Source organism: Amblyomma maculatum, chromosome 1 (genome assembly GCF_055883805.1).
Source record: "Amblyomma maculatum isolate TAMU_Amacu chromosome 1, ASM5588380v1, whole genome shotgun sequence".
NCBI classification, from domain to species: domain Eukaryota; kingdom Metazoa; phylum Arthropoda; class Arachnida; order Ixodida; family Ixodidae; genus Amblyomma; species Amblyomma maculatum.
The window spans coordinates 282766800-282786116 of record NC_139344.1 but is presented as its reverse complement, the minus strand read 5'-3'; the positions used below and the strand labels follow the sequence as shown (position 1 = coordinate 282786116).

General features: G+C 45.2%; 1 protein-coding gene across 1 annotated transcript in view; it reads left to right on the top strand.

Moving 5' to 3' along the window:
- The window catches only part of LOC146206707 (cell adhesion molecule Dscam1-like), a 463826-nt gene extending 451622 nt beyond the window's left edge, over window positions 1–12204 (top strand). The window contains exons 21-26 of the mRNA XM_084575504.1: window positions 315–538; window positions 5298–5394; window positions 8000–8042; window positions 8156–8280; window positions 9829–9915; window positions 11264–12204. Of these exons, the coding sequence (XP_084431630.1) occupies window positions 315–538; window positions 5298–5394; window positions 8000–8042; window positions 8156–8280; window positions 9829–9893 (554 nt within the window). The 3' untranslated portion in view covers window positions 9894–9915; window positions 11264–12204. The remainder of the gene's footprint in view (window positions 1–314; window positions 539–5297; window positions 5395–7999; window positions 8043–8155; window positions 8281–9828; window positions 9916–11263) is intronic.
- Window positions 12205–19317: the final 7113 nt, after the last annotated feature.

Sequence of the window (19317 nt, the reverse complement as noted above, 5' to 3'; positions counted from 1 at the left end):
AACGCCTAGGAGCTCATATTTTTCCCTTGCGTACAACAAGACATTTTCTAACGCTAATTGAGACACTACAATCGAAGATTTGAATTTATAACCACCAGTGAACATAAACAGCGCTGCTCTTTCCAAGCGATTATTCTACAAGACTCCAAGCAGTTCCAGAAGGAACAGAGTGGACAGCGCGAACAGTGCTCTTTTTTTTATATCTTTTAGTGCAGGAAAAGAAACTCTATTGACCGGACTTTATGCGAGGCTTTATTTGGCCTGATGTCGAATCGAAAGCGACCAACCTTCATATGTGCCATCGTGGTGCGCAGATGCTCGTGGCTCACCGGGCCGGCCTGATGACATGTGCCTTAGCACGTACGGCAAGACGACCAAGGGCGACGGCATGTACGAGTCGCAGCGCGAGTCGCTCTACTACCCGTCGCCCTACGCCTCGAGCCACATGGCGTACTACGCGGGTGGCCGCTCGGACGAAGGCACGCTGCGTTCCCGCGCCGCCAAGGAGCACACCTACGACGTGCCGCACCGCCTCAAGGTGAGCATCCCGTAGTTTCTCCTCGGATGTCACACAACATTCTCTGCAATGTGACCGACATAGTGTCTGCACTCGCGACTTCCAAACGCTTTTGGCACACCATTCGGCCAAGCCGACTTTACATTTGACGAATAAATGTCGACGAGCTTTGGTATCCTTATCATGCGAACAACCGCCTTCTTCGGCAGTTGGCCTCATGATAACTTAATGGCCTCGCAAGACAGAAGTATGGGGCGAGTTCTGGGTAAGAGTGTTTTCGCATAACGTATAACTGCACTATAAAAATCAACATATCCGCACATCCTTTCTTGGCAGGCTTGTAGTTTTTTTAGGTATTCATTCATTTTCAAAAACACATTGATCTTCTATGGCAGCCTCAATTACTCCTTGCGTTGAGGTTTAGAACGCGCTAGCTTCAAAGAAATCATAAACACGCGACCAAGCGTGTTGTGAGCACAGGACAAACTTCAGAAGCAAACTTTTGCTATGCATCGGATGTTTGCACCATTTCTATCAATGTGCTCATAAAACTTTTAGGGTGAAAGCCTTTAATGCCTCATCGTTGTCGACAGAAGGTTGTCAGCAGAGGTGTCACGCTTTCGAGAGCGAGAGTTGAAAATAAAATACTAAACCTTGTCTCCACCGGGAATCGAACCTCCATCCCTTGGATCCCCAGCCCAGCGCTTTACCAACTGCGCCACGCGTTTTTACTTTTTTTTCTGCATGACATTTATTACATGCTTTTAAATTCAGCGTAGAGCTATATACATTATTTACAGAGTAATCAGCCTGTAGGCGAAGAGTCCAATTGAAACATACAACACAACACCACACAACTAGAATACGACTTAGCAGAACTTCACTAAAACGGTGGCAAGGAAAGACAACACATCAACATTGGCAGCCAGTCCGGTTGATAGTCACTATCTTCGTAAGTGTCTCTAAGCTGGTGTACCATCTGGCCGAAAGGAGTAGCCGGGGAGACTAGAGGCTCAGCATTCCGATCCAACATACGCGTTTTCCACAGGCTGTGGAGTCCAAGGAGGAAAATCATGTCTAAGGGTTCGTGGTCATGTTCGGTGGTTATCAAGTAACACAGACTGTGAGAATTCAAAATAAAGTCTTTCTTCAATGTTTTTTGCAGAACGTCCCAAAATAAGATTGCATCTTTGCAGGCAATAAAACAGTGTTCGATGGTTTCAGGTGTATCACATAACCGGCTATTAACTGAAGAAACGAAAATATTTTTTTTTCTGAAGCCAGACTTTAACAGGCAAAACCTCGGCATGAAGTTTAAAGAAAAACGTTTTAGTAGAAGGGGAGATCGGCATTTTACGCACCCTTTTTAACACATCATGCCCCATACAATTAGAATAGAGTGAACGATATAAGGGAGGCGGGAACAACATAGATATCAATTCTTGGTATAAATTTTCCCGTGAAACAGAGAATAAGTACTCATAAGAGAAGCGAACTGCCAGAAAACGCACTGAAACGTAAGCTTCTTTCATAAAACCAAATAATAAGGGCCGATCGGTAAAATTGGAAGAGACCACTAAGTTTGAAGAAGGTTCACAAGGTTAGTTTGCAGGGATGCTCTAGTAATTGGATGGGAGCTATTACGGAAAAAGAAGAAACGAGCAACTAACTGTCTGACATAGAGATGTGTCAAACCTAGTCCGCCATCAGAAACAGGCCTGAATAAGTTATCGCGCCGCGTAGGCTCAAAACTGGACGACCATATGAACGTCGCAAACGTTCGGTGAAATCTATGGATGTAATTCCTCGCGCAATGGAGTACCTGCAAAACATAATAAAGTTTTGTAGCCAGAAACATGTTACATGCCTGTGCTCGGCCAAAAATTGATAGGCGGTGCGGAACAAAAGTCTGAGCACAGCTTTGGAGTGTCGTGGCCCGCTCTTTCTAGTAACGCCCACTAAACTTGAATGCATGAAGGGGAACTCCAAGGTATTTAGGGGGAACACGAGACCATTCAATTCCAGCATAATGAGTCGGCATTGCTCCCCGTGAACCGAACCACAGACCCGAACTTTTAGACTTATTCATTTCGGTTTGTGGGGTTTAACGTCCCAAAGCGACTCAGGCTATGAGAGACGCACTTATTCATTTCAGCGCCAGATACAATGCCAAACTGCTCAATGGTGGTTATACTTTTGTCAATGCTGGGTTTGTCTGTCCAGAAAAACGCCAAATTGTCGGCGTACGCAAGCACTTTGACTTCATTATTGAAGGCAACATAACCACGGATACTGTGGTTTTGCAGTACACTCAACAAAGTGGCTCTAGGTAGAGGGCAAAGAGCAGCGGTGACATAGGACAGCCTTGCTTCACGGATGATCGAATTAGCACAGGCTCTGAGAGGTGACCATTAACAATCAAGCGAGTGGAACAGTTGTAGTAAAAAAGTTGTACCCCTTTCGTTACAGTTGATCCAACATTTGCACGCTCGGGAAGAGAAAATAGAAACGAATGCCGGACACGATCTTTGCAAGGTCAATCTGGAGTAGAGCAAGCTGCTCATAAGAGCCAGAGCAAGATTCGAGAATTGTACGTGCAATATGTATGTTATTTTGTACGGAGCGTCCCCTCAAGCCACACGTCTGATAAGGACCAATGAGAACCGTCATGGCATACTGTAAACGATTTGATAGTACTTTCGCAAACATTTTGTAGTCCACATTTGCCAGCGTGATTGGCCTGTAGCCATCCACTGAGAGCAATTTTTCTTTATCCGTACTCTTTGGAATTAAGACTGTGTTGGAATTAAGACGCCTTTTTTCTGACATGGCATTTATTACATGTGGTTATGTACAGAAAGGGTTATGTACACAGACTATTTACAAAGCACTCAGCCGTTGCTTGTGAGCTGCATAAGAGAAAACACACCTAAGAGGCAGGCAAAGATAAACATTGTGTCACCAGCGGAAACCAGTCTTGTGAAACGTTCTTCATAAATCCCCTTGTCTAACATGAGGATGATAGCGGGATCCGCGATTGACAACTGCGCCTTTCCTTTCCTGTAAACGAATTATAGAACGCCGGTGAACTTCCATGCGTTCAATGAAAGGCATGGTTGTCTTCGACAAGGGGCGCGCGATGCACCGTCGCGACAGGTCATGACGTCACCAGGTGATTCATGCATATACGAAGCTGACTTCGCCGGGCGTCCGATCCAGGCTTCCGTGCGGCGCTTTTCATTTGCCGCTTCCCCGAACGCCGCACCACACAGCAAACTGAAGCAGATCCAGATGTCTAGAGAGGTTAGTAAAGCAGGCATCAGCGGCGTTTGACATTGATATACAGGATAGAAAAGGCGCAGTATCTGTCACAATTCTGCGCGGACACATGTACCACGCCGTAAAGGAAGGGATCGAGAAAAGCGGAAGCGAAAGAAGAAAGGGAGATAGAGGGGCCATAGTGGAGGGCTACGATCCACCGCGCTATAATGACTTCCGCCTCATCGCACTTCAGTGGTCCAAAGTGCCCTCTAGAATTTTTTTTACAATATTCTATGGTTGCTTACAATTATTTTCAAATACACGTTTCATTGGTTTTTTATGACAGCCCTAATCACCCGTTTTGAACGCAGGACAATCTTCAGAAACAAAATTTTGCTAAGCATCGGAGGCTTACACCATTTTTTATCAATTATGTTCTTGAAAATATCGCAGGATATTTCACAACTGTGTGTAGTCGAAAACGCAGCCAACTGGTTTTCTATGGCAGTTCTAATTATACTCGCTGCGAGCGCAGCAAAATTTTTAAAAGCAAATTTTTTCTGCGCCAAGGAAGCCCAGGTCATTGCCATCAATATGTTCATATCCGTATTTTAACATATCACAGAGTTTTTTTACAATAAAAGGGGTGCCAGGAAGATTTTGCTTTGCAGAATTAAGGGCAGTGAAACGAAAAGAAAGAAATGACACTGGAATAATAATGTTTGCTTTCCTAAGTCTACAGCAGAATTCCTTTGAAAAGGAAGGGCAACTCCGCAGTACACTTCCCAGAGAGAGAAGGATGTAATTTTCATTTTGGACTTTTTGATGATGTGAAATACTTCGCCGAGCAAGAAGTACGCACGGCACAGATGAAGCAAAAGAAATCGCGCCATTCCTGCGTTTGGTAACTCCTTCACCAGTCTCGTCCGCCTTTTTCGCGTCGCCAAGTCTCAGAGAACAGCCGTACACATAAGGCCTACTATTCATTCGGTGGTAAATGTAATTTTGCTAAGCAGTGTTGGCCAGAGCAACGCTATACAGCATAGAACACCTCTTAGTCAAGAGTAATGATTGATTGATTGACTGATTGATTGATTGATTGATTGATTGATTGATTGATTGATTGATTGATTGATTGATTGATTGATTGAATAAATGACTCTAGGCCGTACTCACCGTAAATTTTAGCAATTCTCGGTAGCCTTAGAGAGATTTTGCATAACGGTACCATACAAGCCCGCCTATGACTATGGCACGACCGCACAGTTGATCCGTACCTGTGGCAAATGAACATTTATTATCTCTTACATCTACTGCTACACAGGCTAGTGCGCGTGGATTGTAGAACATTTGAATTTGTCGCAAACTTTCAACTAGCAGTGGTACCGAACGTGCAAGGAACTGCCAAAGCGCGTGCAACGGGGATGTGCTGGTATAGGAAAGACGCCACGCTAAATCACTAACATTTATTAATGTGTGTTTGTGAATCCGCTTGATGCGTTGTCTCGCTTTTTCGCAGCAAAATGGCACGGATGCTTCCAATGAGCAATATGCTCAACTATGGACCAGTTCAAGACATCCGTCTCTCACTGGAGGCACAGAAGAAGACTTTGAAGGTACGACACTATAACTCAGCCTCAGTCTTCGGCAGCCGTACTTGCTATATCTCTACCTCTGTTTTTAGAAAGCGTCACTTATTTTTGAGATGAATCGAAGGTTGCAAGGGACAACGTGCGGTAGATTCACTGACGCCTCAGTGAATATTGTTGCTTTGCGCAAACAAGACGGCTTGGGAGGGTTTTATCTTCCGCGTCTTTACCCTAACATCAATTTTAATAAAGTCAAATTTAATAACGAGTAGCTTCAACAACAAAAACTTGTGTTTAATACTGTCGCAACTTTACGCGACACTTTTATGGCTGTGCATTGTCATCTACAAAACTGTGTGTTGTGTACTACGTAGTACATATGTACACAAAACAAACAAACCCATCAAATTACAGAGTGCCAACAAAGCAAGCGGGAACTTTAGGTGTAGACCTCTTCAATCGTTCTGGGTTCCACTGTGAAATTGGGAATTCGTTTCTGGCGTGCTGCGGTGAAGTATAATTTGCTGCGCGGCTGACGTCGATAACACCGGCAAACTCGAGTGGAATTTGTCAAGGGCATGTGTGTGTGTGCCATGAAAAGGAGAAATTTAATACTCCGCTGCTCTTCAAGCTTCTTGCTTCTAAAAATACTTTTACATTCGTGAGCAAAGCGCGACAGAGCTGTGTTTCATAAGAACGGGGCATATTTTATTTTTGACCACATTTGACAGATCCGAAAGGGATCGTCGAAGCAGCGAAGCAAGTGCAAACGTTCGCCTTACCTCTTGAAAAAATATTCAAATTTGAGCCGATGACAACACTGCAGAGAACATTCCATCCTCACCCTTCGATCTACGAGCAGGCCGTTAAATGTGTCTGTCTTCTCAAAGAGCGTACTGTTTCATGTGGCTGACCTCGGAGCTATGATGAACAACTTGAACACTTGGCATTATTTCAAACGGTATAAATATTATGATGCAACCGTTCTTTGCGTAGCGTTTAGGGTGATGTCATACAATTCCGCTTCTCATTTAGCTTTCATCCATAGAGTTTCTTACACTCTTAACTAGAGGGAAAGCTGAGGGCGCTGCACTTCAGCCACCATGGGCAGGCTAAGAATCATGGGCCGGTGTCCTACTTGGTGCGGGACAGTCGCAGTTCTTCGGGAACACAGAGTGGCGTTACTGAGATGTCTCTTTTTCATCATTATCATTATCATCATATCGAGGTGCGAACGTGGACCGAAAAAACCATAGTAGCGAAGGCGCAAAAGCAGATGATGCCAATAAAAGGTTTCTGTTTTCCGAAATGCCTATAAAAAGCTTCCTGAAGTGATTGATAAACCGTAAATATTTCCAAATCGTTTTTTTTTTTCTTTCAAAGTGTGCCTATTAAGTGCGAAATATTGGTATTTGTGCTGCTCAATACTTAGAAAAAAGGAGAAAGAGGCATCGTTTATATTGGACAAATTTTGACACTGACATGCTGTTTCGCTTTCTTTTTTCAATTTATAGTCACAATGTTGAATGTTAGGACATTTTTTACTCTAGAACAACGTTTATCTCTGCAATATTTTTGGCCAAAAGTTGTAGTTCTGCGCTCGGTAGTTCTCCGGCCCATGATGTTTTGGGCGCCTATGGTGGCTGAACTCGTCGTCAGGAAACTCCCTGTAAACTCCCATAGATGGCGGCACGCAGCTTTCCCTCTAGGTAAGAGTAAGAAACTCCTTGTTTTCAGCTGCTCGTCAAGTTGGAAACTGTGCGCGATAGGAATTCGAACCGACAACGCATGCAACAGCAGTTGTGTGCCATTAATTATAAGTATACATGTTCACCGAGAAATGGGACAGATACTGCGCCTTTCTTCCCTAAAAGCCATCTTAAAAATATAAAATAAATTCCCGAAGTGAAAAGGCAGTCGCGCTATCGGGCGTCCCCCTAATTTTTTCAAGCGCTTGCGTCCCCTCCAATCTGAGTCATGGAAATCAAACTTCAGGGCAAAGAAATAATTACAACGAGCATGTACACCCGAAAGTAATAACTTCCAGAATCGAATAAAAGTAACTTATTTTGCTTTCTCTGTGCCGTGCACCTATAACGCACTGAAGGAAATTGACGTCGTTCGAATCTCATTGGGCGGATGTCGCTCGCGTACGCAGCTGGACAGCAACTGAATTTACTTTCTTGAGAAGCGGCATCTCGGGAGGATTCACCGAGGCACCGCAGTAGAGGCTTCGTTGTAGGGCTGGCAGAGCAGGAGGAAAAGGTTCTGAAGTAACAGAAAGGCGCAGTGGCAGCCCCTCTTTGCATAGGGAGAAGATGAAGGAGGTTCAAGGACAAAGAAGAGAAAAAAACAATAATTTAAGGGCAGAGGCCATGTAGGGCCTGCATGCCTGCATGGGACTTACCCTCGTGTACTCCGCTTGTCGCACAGACAACGCCTGCAAATGAATGTGGCGTAGCGCTTGCAAAACAACGTAGACGGGAGCAGACTTTTGGAGTATGTTGTGACACCTGCATCAAATTGACTAACGGCTGAAACAATTCATGAGGCTACAGAAATTATGGCCAGTGAACACTTATTTTGAGAGCACAACTCTTACTGAATGTCTGGCGGCGCATGTTTCACGCAGAGGCCACGTCTCCGGTCCAGTACAGAGAGGAGACGTACTCGAGGTGAGCCCGCATGCCCGTGCTGGCAGTGCAGAGCCGTCCATGCAGTATGGATGGATGACAGCAGAGGCTGCTAGTGAAGCCCCATTTTCCCTCTGTCACTTCTTTTCTTTCAGTGGCAAGCTCTCCTCGCGGTTTAAAGAAGGCGCTTGCCGAAAAGTTCCTTACGATGACTTAGGTGAACCAGAGGAGTTGTCTGAGACTGAGTGTGACAGAGACCACAATCTGTACCAGTATAATGGTATGCTGCCCTTAATAGCCTTTTTGTCATCTTATTCATAATGCATGCGCCAGCGCCACAGTAGACAAGAGTTGGTTATAAGAGTTTTAACAGCCCGAGCCTATTTCTTGAAGGGAGACAGAGGACGACTTTATATAATCATTGTTCTTAGCAAACGTTTTATCCATGCCCTCTTTCTGGCTATGCCTACGTTTCTCCGGCAACAAAAAGCGCATTTATCATGGAGAAGTGTGATTTAATATCGTGTCGTTCGAAAAGTACGGTTCGCCATCAGTTTGAACTGAATGGTTGTAGCCTCCGGGACCTGCGCCTGCCAATCGGCATCGACGCACACGTATTTCGTTGCAAAATCGGCAGCATTTAAGCTGTCGCCTAGGCGAAAACTTCCTTTTAAGAAAATTCCTGATTGGCCGAGAGAGTTGCGACATCACAACCGGATAACTTCGCGCAGATAATTTAAGAACTGCAGCATGCCACGACGACCACACAACTCACCATTGGTCATGGTCGGCCTTCCTAAAGTGACACTAGGAAAATAATTTCAATTCAGTTCTGCAGTGCCGTGACGCCACTCCACCACGCTTACGTAGTTCCTCTGAAGAAAGAAAAGGCAGTTTCAAATGGAAGGGCAGTCCAGCGGGGAATCAAACCGCTGATCTTCGGCCATGAACCGGACGCGTTAACTCTAACGGACACCACTGAAGAACGCTCGGCCAGCGCTTTAAGAGGCCATAGGCGACGTCCTCAAACCACACAGCTGGCAGCAATGTATCACAGCAACGCTTACTTAATTAAAGTCACCAATTACCCACATTCTCTGAAATTAAATGCTATCTCTACCTGCTCCCGTGGACAACTTAAGCGTCGTTCAATTTTTCGCTTTCTGGCCTTTTCTAGCTTACTCAGTTATTGATGCGGTACACGATACACTATCGATACAGGCCAAATTCAGTCTGTCTTCGGTGTCCTTTTAAGCTCCAGCGAGTCCTTTGGCGGTGATCGCAGCGGTTAACGCATGCCGAGAGAAAGGATTGCCCCGCGCAAGCAACGCTATGTTCTTTTAGTGGGCTGGAGCACTGAGCGGCAGCTGCGAAACACATGCGCGGCATTCGAGCTGCGAAGGAGCGGGAATCGGAAGCCGCGGCAAAAAAAGAAAATAGCTAGAACAGCGAGCCCAGAGCCCAGCGAATAGAGGACGTCTCTGAGAGTAAAAAGTCATTTCATTTCTAGTCTGATCAGTACGAAAGGTCCCACTGATGGGGAAAAAGATGCCGACCTGTACACCGCCCAAATTCAGCACCGTAACTTTGGCTATAAAGGAGGCTCTTTAACTAGCGTATAGTCTCTGCAGGCTTGATTCGCATGTGCAGATGAGCCTGTATCACGTGTGTGTTCAGTTTCGACTCGTAAACTGCGCACTAGGGAACGCACACATGCGGGCGCCATAGATGCCATGTGCATGTCAGATGCTTAGCGTCATGGCCGCTTCTGATGTATCCCCGGACGTTAACCTTATCCCGTGCTTTTCTTGTTCCTGTTTTTTTCTAGCGAAAAATTTTGCACGCCAGAGCTCGAATATCGACGGAGCTTATCAGTGGCCCCTACAAGGGTAATTTACGGAAGAGCCTGCATTTGGTAAGGCCGCCGTCAACCACACGGGTTGCTTCTTCATTATCGCTGGAAAAGGTGTTCATGTCGTCACAACGCCATAGTTGAGGATTGACCAGTGCTAGCTGTTTGCCGCATCTTTCATTGTGTTCTGCAATTTGTCTTGCGAGCTAGACATATCAGCGGCCTCATAGATGCCATATTCTTTAAACTGAACGATGAGGTTACAGCACTTGGTTGGTTGAAGCGAGTCGTCGAAAAATTAAGCCGTCCAATAATATTAACTTAATAGTGGGTGTATCGCAGCCCGCAACAAATAACCTCGTGTGGTCGTTGCAAAGGCCAAAAAAAAAAACTTTTTTTTTTTCAGAAACATTAGACTTATGACCTGTTGTCATTAATCCTAATTCTTTATTCTCTCTTTGTAATACTTCACGGCTACTTCCAACTAAATTGTAGTGTTCTTATAGGACCTAACACGGCAATATTATGTTTGATTTTTCAACACGGCGTCTATATTGCGGCCAACTGCTATGCATTTTTGTGCCGAATGTCATTTCAAACTGTCCGCCATAGCGGCTCACATCCTGCTACTTTAGCATAGGGTGTTATCAGGCAACTAAAAATTACCGTTGCCGGCAATAAGCTATAGGTGTATCACTGCCTCGAAAATGACTGCCCTTCTTAATAAGACTCAATTCTTAATAGTATTGCTCAATCCTCAACCTTCGGATTGGCACAACGACTTCACATCTCTATTGTGCGCCAAGCGCCCGTCTGGAAAACTTGAAAGCATGCACCACTAACGTATTGCTAACATAATGACATCAATCGGAGCTCTATACGCTGTTCTTCTTCAGTGAAAGGCCTGGGTACGAAATACACGGCCGATGCCTGCTTATTTTATTTATTTGCGCGCTCAGCCGTGCTAACTTGACGTTGACTGCGGTCACATGGGCCTGTCACCCCAATATCAACGCATTTTGCGAGAGAAAGGATAAAGACACTGAATAATACTGTGTATACTTAATTACAGTGTCATATATTGCCGCTTTTCTTTTTTTATGTCTGCGTCTGCTCTCTCGTATACATTGCGCGGCGTTTTCAAAATGCACGCTCGCCGGCAGACCTGTAGGTTTCCTTTCACTTTTAGTGTATTTCTAGTTTACTTACATGCATTACACGGCGCAAGAACTTTTATTCACTGCCTGAAACATGCTCGTTTTTACTCGGACAGATAAGCACGAATTGACTGATACAATGCACTATCCTGCACTGCGTAGAGAACTCGCCTTTCACTTTACTTTTCACAAAACAATTGTTTTTAAACATTTTCTATGCCTTATGAATTCTCATGTTGCACTGTCGCTTGCAGACAGCTGACTCTGAATCTGGCGGCTGATGCATCGTCGGTGAAGAATGTCCTACTGAGATCCAATGCCTGCTAATCGCCTACCGACAGAATCCTTGCAATCGGCATCAATATCAGTCGCTCATACGCAGTGTGTCACTTCGGAAGTATACTTGCGGAAGAATACTGTATTGGACAAGGCCTGGAAATTCAGCGCTATAAGTGGCAACGCGGTGATTTGCAAGCAAGCTGTCGGAAGCACCACCAGCCCTGTCACCACATCACTCGACGCAAAGCGTTGGCGCTGAATAATGCAGGTGATAGATGATGCCTGTGCACATTCACGATTTAGCACCGTCACACTTGTCGAACATGAATGATATTGGGGTAGAACGGAACCTCAAAATGTAGTCAAGGCAGAAAGCTGGGCTAGTTCGGATATAACGATTAATTAAAAATACTACAGCATAGAACATGAACGAAGAAATAGAAACAATGACAGGTCGAGCACTTTTTTATATTTCTTCGCCCCCGTTCTATGCGCTAATCTTCTTAATTAACCATTATTAACTAAATGGTAAATCTGTCTGACTGCGCGTGAAGAAATTGTGCTTTGAAAGTCGACGCATAGTCGGTGTGTACCCACAATTCTCTGTATCCGGAACGAAGAAAATGGCGTGGCCATGTACTGTGTTCCGTTCTATCCCGTTAATGCATACATTGGTACACACAGGCACCCAACCATGTACACATACGTACGTACAGCCTTTGTCAAAAATATACGGCCCAGGGGTTGGCTTCTCGGCACTCTAACTAAGCCCCTGGAAGCAATACTGGGATATATAGGTAAGCATAGAGAAGAACTGTGCAGATGCGTACTGAGCCCCGTTGCGGGGCTTAGAAGCAAAACTATTGGGCTGTATATTTTTGACAAAGACTGTAGATACGTACATACATACATACATACATACATACATACATACATACATACATACATACATACATACATACATACATACATACATACATACATACATACATACATACATACATACATACATACATACATACATACATACATACATACATACATACATACATACATACATACATACATACATACATACATACATACATACATACATACATTATGCACTTACACAAATACACGCCATGCAACCTGATACTAAGAAGCTCGGCGTAAGGGATGTCTTCCATTACTCAACAGAATGCCCAAATGATTTCACTGGGTTTTCTTTTCGATGGCTCTGCATGAGATCAGTTTGCCGCCCTTCTTACCCTGACTCTGAACAGACAGCGGTGTGCAGAGGACAGCACATATTCAGCAGGAGCGCTGTTGTCACTGGCAAATCAGCACTGAGCCGACGTCCCGACTTCGGAATTATTAACCGAAATAACCCGTATGAAGATGCGTCCTCAATTCTCGGGGCAAGATGATCCGCTACTGCTAGTATCAAAATGACCCCTGCCATTGCTGCAAGTGGCGCCTACAGCCTGGTAATGTTCTCTCACTGAACTGATTCCGGTAAGAATATTGTTAATATCAGGCATCGGAACTCAACCCATGTGTCAGCACAGTGTGATTCTCGGCGAGGTACCAATACCCGTGTAGCGTACGGTGCTGCGCAGAAATGTTAGCTCCTCCTTTCAGACGCGCGCATGGTTTACGAACCTCTTCTGCACGAGGGGCTCGTCACTTAGGACAGCCGGTGCCAACAGCGCTGCCTCCTCTCGGCGTCCACTTGCGCTGTACGGCACGCCAACGGTGGGATGTCGCAGCACGACCTCTCGTAGTCTTGAGTGCAACACTGTGCGTGAGTCCACGCCGAGGCGGCTTTGTTTTCCCGGGCGGCTCACTCCCGCTGTATACCCGTATAGGCACCTGAGAGGAGTTATTTTTGTAACCTTAACTTGTCCTCAAAAAGGGTGAACCATAGTTCCTGGCAACGCTGACTTCTTGCGGGCAGTGCGTGTATCTTCTGGGGATGGTCTCTCTCGCTGTCATCACGGTGCTTCAACTGGCGTCCCAGCTCTCGTCACGTCGTGGACAGCGCAAGCACGAGGGATGTCCGAGTGACCCTCGCGAAAATGTGATGATATGAAATCATGCTGGAAAACAACATGCGAGAGGCGTCAAGCGATTGCACCAGTGACGTCCCACACAGGCGTAGTGCCCCGAACGTTTGTGGAGCGCTGGATCGACTGAAAGGAGCCCGAGGCTTGGCAGCCGAGACCCCCACTGCGTCATTCAAAAGAAATGACTTGGACCACATTTCCACCGCCGTGAGTGAAGTACGAAACGCCAAATGCCCATCCTCAGCGGAAAAGCAATGATGCGAACGAACAATGTTTTGAGTGCTGTGTTTAATGACCTGCTCGGCGTGCAGTGTGTTTTCTGCGAGAGTGTGCATGGTTGACCCGCGCGTTATCTTTCTTGATGTCTGAAAGTGCCTTATTTCCTTGAGCAACTTGTATCTGATATATGTGTACATACATTTCGAGTTATGAGTGTCCTCCCAGCCGCGGCAGAAAAGATGGTGTTATATACATATGCACACATAAGATACATATATGTATATTCTAGTTGTATACTTATACAGGGCACATTATCGCACGCGTACTCGCACTCGATCATTTCTGTTGGCTCTTGCCGACAGAGTCGGTACCAGGCTGCCAGCGGGAAGCACTGTGCCCCCACAATTGCCAGTAAACGTGCAGCTAGTCATGATCTGACACAGTTGCAGTGACGTCATTCTCGACCTTGCACCATGTGGAACTCGCCGCGCACATGTCGACACGGGAACTTTGCGCAAAATCCCTAAATGCGCTCATTGCCTGATTTAAAAAGAAAGCGAGGAGGTCGAATAGCGAAGAGATCAAATAGAGAAGAGGTCCAATAGCGAACATTATAAGCGCGTTACTGTGAACACTTTATCCCACTTTGTTGCGAGACCGTTGAAACCATCAAGTGAACATGCGTGAGCATCTCTTATCGCCCCTAAGTACAGTACCCACAGTAAGACATTGTGAGCTCTTCTGTCACGTGTGGTGGGTCAACCACATCGTTTCATTGGCAACGCTAGCACGTAGCCAGGCGAAAAGCGTGCCGTTTTTGCCTAGAGTATCCAGGATGCATGTCTGACTTCTCACTCGAATTGTAGCCTCCCAGAAAGCCCAACTTTTAAAAAGGGGGGACAAGTGCTCGCCTTTATCTTAAAGAGGTTTACAGCTTGAGGGTGGTATAAATGCTCCATCACGTGACTGAGAAGCGAACTCTGCAGTCTGGTTACTGTTAGCAAAGATGTTACATGGAGTCTTCTGTTGAATGAGAGTGTGTTCAGTTCCTCCCAGACATCTTTGAGACAAACGAAACAAAAGTTTACCAGCTTGTAGAAAGCAACCGGATGCGAAGCATGGCTGGCACGCAGTTGCTTCCCTTCCCGCCTCACTAGAAACCTTTGTTTGCATTGTTAAAGCTTCGCTCTACCTTCCACCTTACTCTGCGTGCGCTGTCACTGTGAGGTCCGGTTCGCGCATACTCTGGTCGTTGCACGCAGTCACTGGATAACGATTTCAAGGCGCTTCCTTGCGATGCATAATACAAAAGCTATTAAGTAGGATGTCGAAGGGTAGGAAGAGCAGCTTATGTGGCCAAACGTAGCGTCAGACTTGTCACATGCGTCGACGTCTATACTGAAGACAACTTTAAAGCACACTCTGCTTTTTGAACAAACGCGCACACCACACATGAACTATTGCTTTAGCACAGCGACCGCTTGCAACACTTATGTTGAGGGCGCTCACAAAAAAACACAGCAGATGACAATTTCCCCATCTGTTTGTCTAAGCATCCAGTACTCGGGACTGATATCAGACAGATCCTGTAAAAGTGCTGTGTTTTGCCAATGTATTTGCCTAACTGTAATTATGTGGCTCAGAAGCGAGAAGTCAGTGCTGGGCTGACGTGCCTCATTCCTTCTGGGAGCTGGTAGAATACCCTGCTCAGACAGTACAGCAAAATCGTAAACGCACAGACACCAAGAAACAGCGGCACTACATGGGAAGGAATTCCACGTCACTACTCTCTTCTGAGAATCTACTTTTATCGCCATCAATACTTTTTCTCCTCTTTCTTTCTATTATGCTCCAAGTATCTGGAGACGTAATTCGTCGTTGGAAAGTATAAATCTGCTAAAAAATGCGGATCCAATAAACAAAATATATATGCCGAAGGTTCTTTTCCAGTGACACGACACAAGGCGAACGGAGCGGTGCGCGAACCGATCGCTGCAGTTGACAGCTTCCGCCTCGAAGGGTGCACGTCTGTGTGGCTGGGACTCGCGTGTGCGAACAGTTAGCTGTTGTGCGTAAGCATTGTACCGCACACATTGTGTCTCCGGGGTCGTCAATGTCAACTCGGTTCCGAAGAGAGAAGTGTTTTTGCGGAGAAAAACGCTGCTACAAATACCTGAACGTTGGAAGTGACGACGGCTCCAACGCCTCGTGAACGTCCGCACGCTGGTTGTGTCGTTCGTGCCGTGTCCTCCCTTACCAACCCCGTTCACCTGCCGCTCACCAAGAAGTGTCGCGCTGTGGTCACAGGTAGAGTCACTGAGCGAGGAACATATGTGGCACCCGTTGGCTCAGGCGGTCACAAGCGCGGCCCCGCAGCGAGCGAACTGAAACTGCCAAACGCTGACCCCGCAGTTGGGTTCCGAATTGGCTCCTATCTGCAGGCAATTGCGAAGTGCTCGCATGTTTGAGCTTCACATTCTGCTGATGAACGTAGATTTTCAACTCGGCGTCCAGACCAGGCTATGGCCTATCCAACTTCCCCCCTTCATTTTGGCAGTGGAACATAACAGCAAAGATCAGAAATAATAACTCCAATAGACCGCTGGCGTGGCTGCTGTGGCTGAACTGAGCGAACAGAAGTGTTGCTTGAGCCGAGGATTCGTAGCTGAAAATAGCTGCCTTTAAGTCACTTGTTCTTAGCGAATGGTGTAGCTTAAAATTGCGACGGCACATGTTTGTATCTTACTTTTATAGACCACAGATTGGGGTGATTTTCCCACAGAGTCCTCTCATGTAAAGATTGCTTCGTTGGAGCAGTAAGTATTGTCCTGGCTCACTGGTTTATGCTGATCTCTCTTATTTTCCTGGCATAGGCGTGGACAAAGAGCCTAGTGCTTTTTCCCCTGTCGATGCAATAACGGTGCTTCAAATGTTGCTGTTTCGCCCACACACCCCTAAAGTGCTCGCTCGGCAGTCGACGTTTGGTGATTTCAGTCCGTACTGGTCGCTGGTGATATGCCTCACCGCCAACCGCACGTTTGTGCTTTGTGGTGCAGCATCCACTATGTACTCATGGGTGACCACAAAGTGTGCGCAGTGCTGAACTTTGTTGAACAAATGTTATATATGTGGTGCATACTTGCTGAAGAAAATGTGCAGGAAGGCCATTCGTTGACTTTGTTGATAAAGAAAGGCAGAGAAGGAAACAGCTGCAATCAACGGAGTGTTTCATGGTGTTCGTTCGTGCGTGTGAAAAGACTGTTTCCTTGAAAGAATTAGAATTATACAGTATTCACGACTTAGCCTTCTCGTCTGTTCTCTTTCTCTGCGGGACTGTATTGCTCATCTCGTGTTGCCACCTCAAATGGTAACAAAATATTTAGTGCGCACTGAAAGACTCGGCGATTGTGTCTACGAAGGCAAGTATGTTTTTTGACGTTCATTTCTCGCAGATTTCGATAACCTCTAGCGTGGTGACTACATTGGTGGGTGTGTCAACTGGAGCCAGGAAAGCATAAAACAAAGTTCTAAACGCCTCCGCTTCATGGAAACAAAGGCTACTGTTCTTCCGGCGCTCAGGTGCGGGTAGCTTGCTACTCGTCGCGATTGCATCGAACTTTTCGCTCACCTCAATTTTCATCCGCAACGCTAGTTGTTGATTCCACTATCACATACCATGCCAATATTGGGTATTCGGTAATGAAATGCTAAAAGTACGACCCAACAGCTACTTTATTTTCGTCTGCTTTTTTCAACTCTAGCGCAGTGCAGTTTGAAACAGGTTCAGGGCTTTACTGTAAAACACAAGAAAAGAACCTGTAATCGGCTTAAGTTGGCGAGTAAGATACCGAAATTTTCAATTATTTCGTGTCACGGTGGTCCGACTTGTTTAGGATATGCGAATAACCTTCCACCGTGTTGACAAGAATTGGTACAGCACACACTGCCACTGCGAGGAGCAATTCATTGAGTTGGCCGACACATATTTTTTCACTGAAGCCTACATAAATCGTTTCCTACGATGCTATGTAGTTCAACCGCTATGGACTGAGTGGTAGTATTCTTTCTCTTTTTTTACCAATTCTCCTGCTCCACTGTGGCCACGGCTACAAGCCAGCCTGCGTAAATATGAGAATCCATATATTTCCACCTGATGTTTTGGGCAGCTTCGTGACGACTTCCACCTTCATGCATAGACACATCTATTATTCCACTAAAAGCTATGGAAAATACTTCCGGGTACCCCTGATGCTTCTTTGCTCATATACCCTTTCGCTGCATTTATAGGATCTCGCTTTTAAGTATAAGTTCGCACTCTACGAGTCGATCATTTCGGATACTCTAAACATCTTGACCATTCAAATGGACCAAGCATGCATTATGTTAAAATCCATGGCAGGACGAGGGGTATGTCCTGCTAGAAAAACAAGCCACCCTGTATACGCAATGCCTGATAACATGGAAGGTACCGCAATCATGGAAGAACACGAAACATGCACAGCATAAAAAAGCATACAAGCAATATATAAGTAATAATTGAGGTTAAGAAACACGTAATATTGTTCAAGTATTAATTCAAGTGAAAAAAAAATGCTAACAATGTATCATTAAACAATATGTAAGCACTACTTTGGCGGCAAGGTTATAAACTGGTACTGTGAGATGAGCACACAAAAAGTCAAGCAAAGCTTAAAGAGTACTAAAGAAAATTTGCATGGTCTACGTTGCGCACAGCAGACTGGAATAATGAAAAATTAGTGATAGTTGCAATAGAAGAGGGAAGGCGAATCTATTCGTTAGATGTGCAGGGCATGGATGAATCAGAGAAACTTCTACTATTGCATGGTGTTATGCCAACTTTGCGAATGTGGTCTATGCGAGGTGATATGTACGAAAGCGAAATTAGCAATTTATTGTATAGGCCATCATGATAAAATATCCTATGAAAGCGGTATATACATGCGAGCTTTCGATGAGTTGCGAGAGTTAACAGGTTGAGATTATATTTCATTGTGGTTACACTGGTGATGCGGTGATTGTTAGAGATGATGAATCGAGCTGCGTTGTTCTGAATCATTTGTAGCTAGTTAATGAGTTCAATAGTGCATGGGTCCCGAACTGACGATGCGTATTCGAGCTGTGAATGAACAATGGTTTTGTAGAATAGAAGCTTGATGTTAGCATGGGCTGAGTGAAAATTCCGTTTTATGTAGCCTAACAGGTGGTTAGCTTTGTTGACAATAAATTCGACGTAAGTTTTATAGCTAAGGTTAGATGTGATATGAATGCCTAGGTACTTGTATGACATTACTGATTCGAGAGCAACGTTGTTAAGATGATATGTAGGTAAGTTGGCAAATGGCCTTGAAATTCGTAAGCATTTGTATTTTGTTAAAGCTTAGTGTAAGTTTTCATGCATTACCAGGAAGAGATATTGTTAATATCAGTTTGTATAGCACGTACATCATCATCGGTTATTATCTTGCGGAAAAGGACAACATCATCTGCAAATGGATGAATTGATGAGGTCATTAATAAATATTAAGAAGAGTAAGGGCCCAAGCACCAGAAATAACGGAGAGTAAGCTTGAGTTAGTGCCATTAGGTGCTACGAACTGCTAACGTGCTATTGGAAAGCACTCAAACCATTTCAGTACATTAGTATCAAGTCCTATCATGCGTATTTTAGTAGCAAAAGGCCGCACGCCTTAGCGAAATCTAAAAAGGACAAGTTGTGTTTCGCACGATCGAATATGACTTAC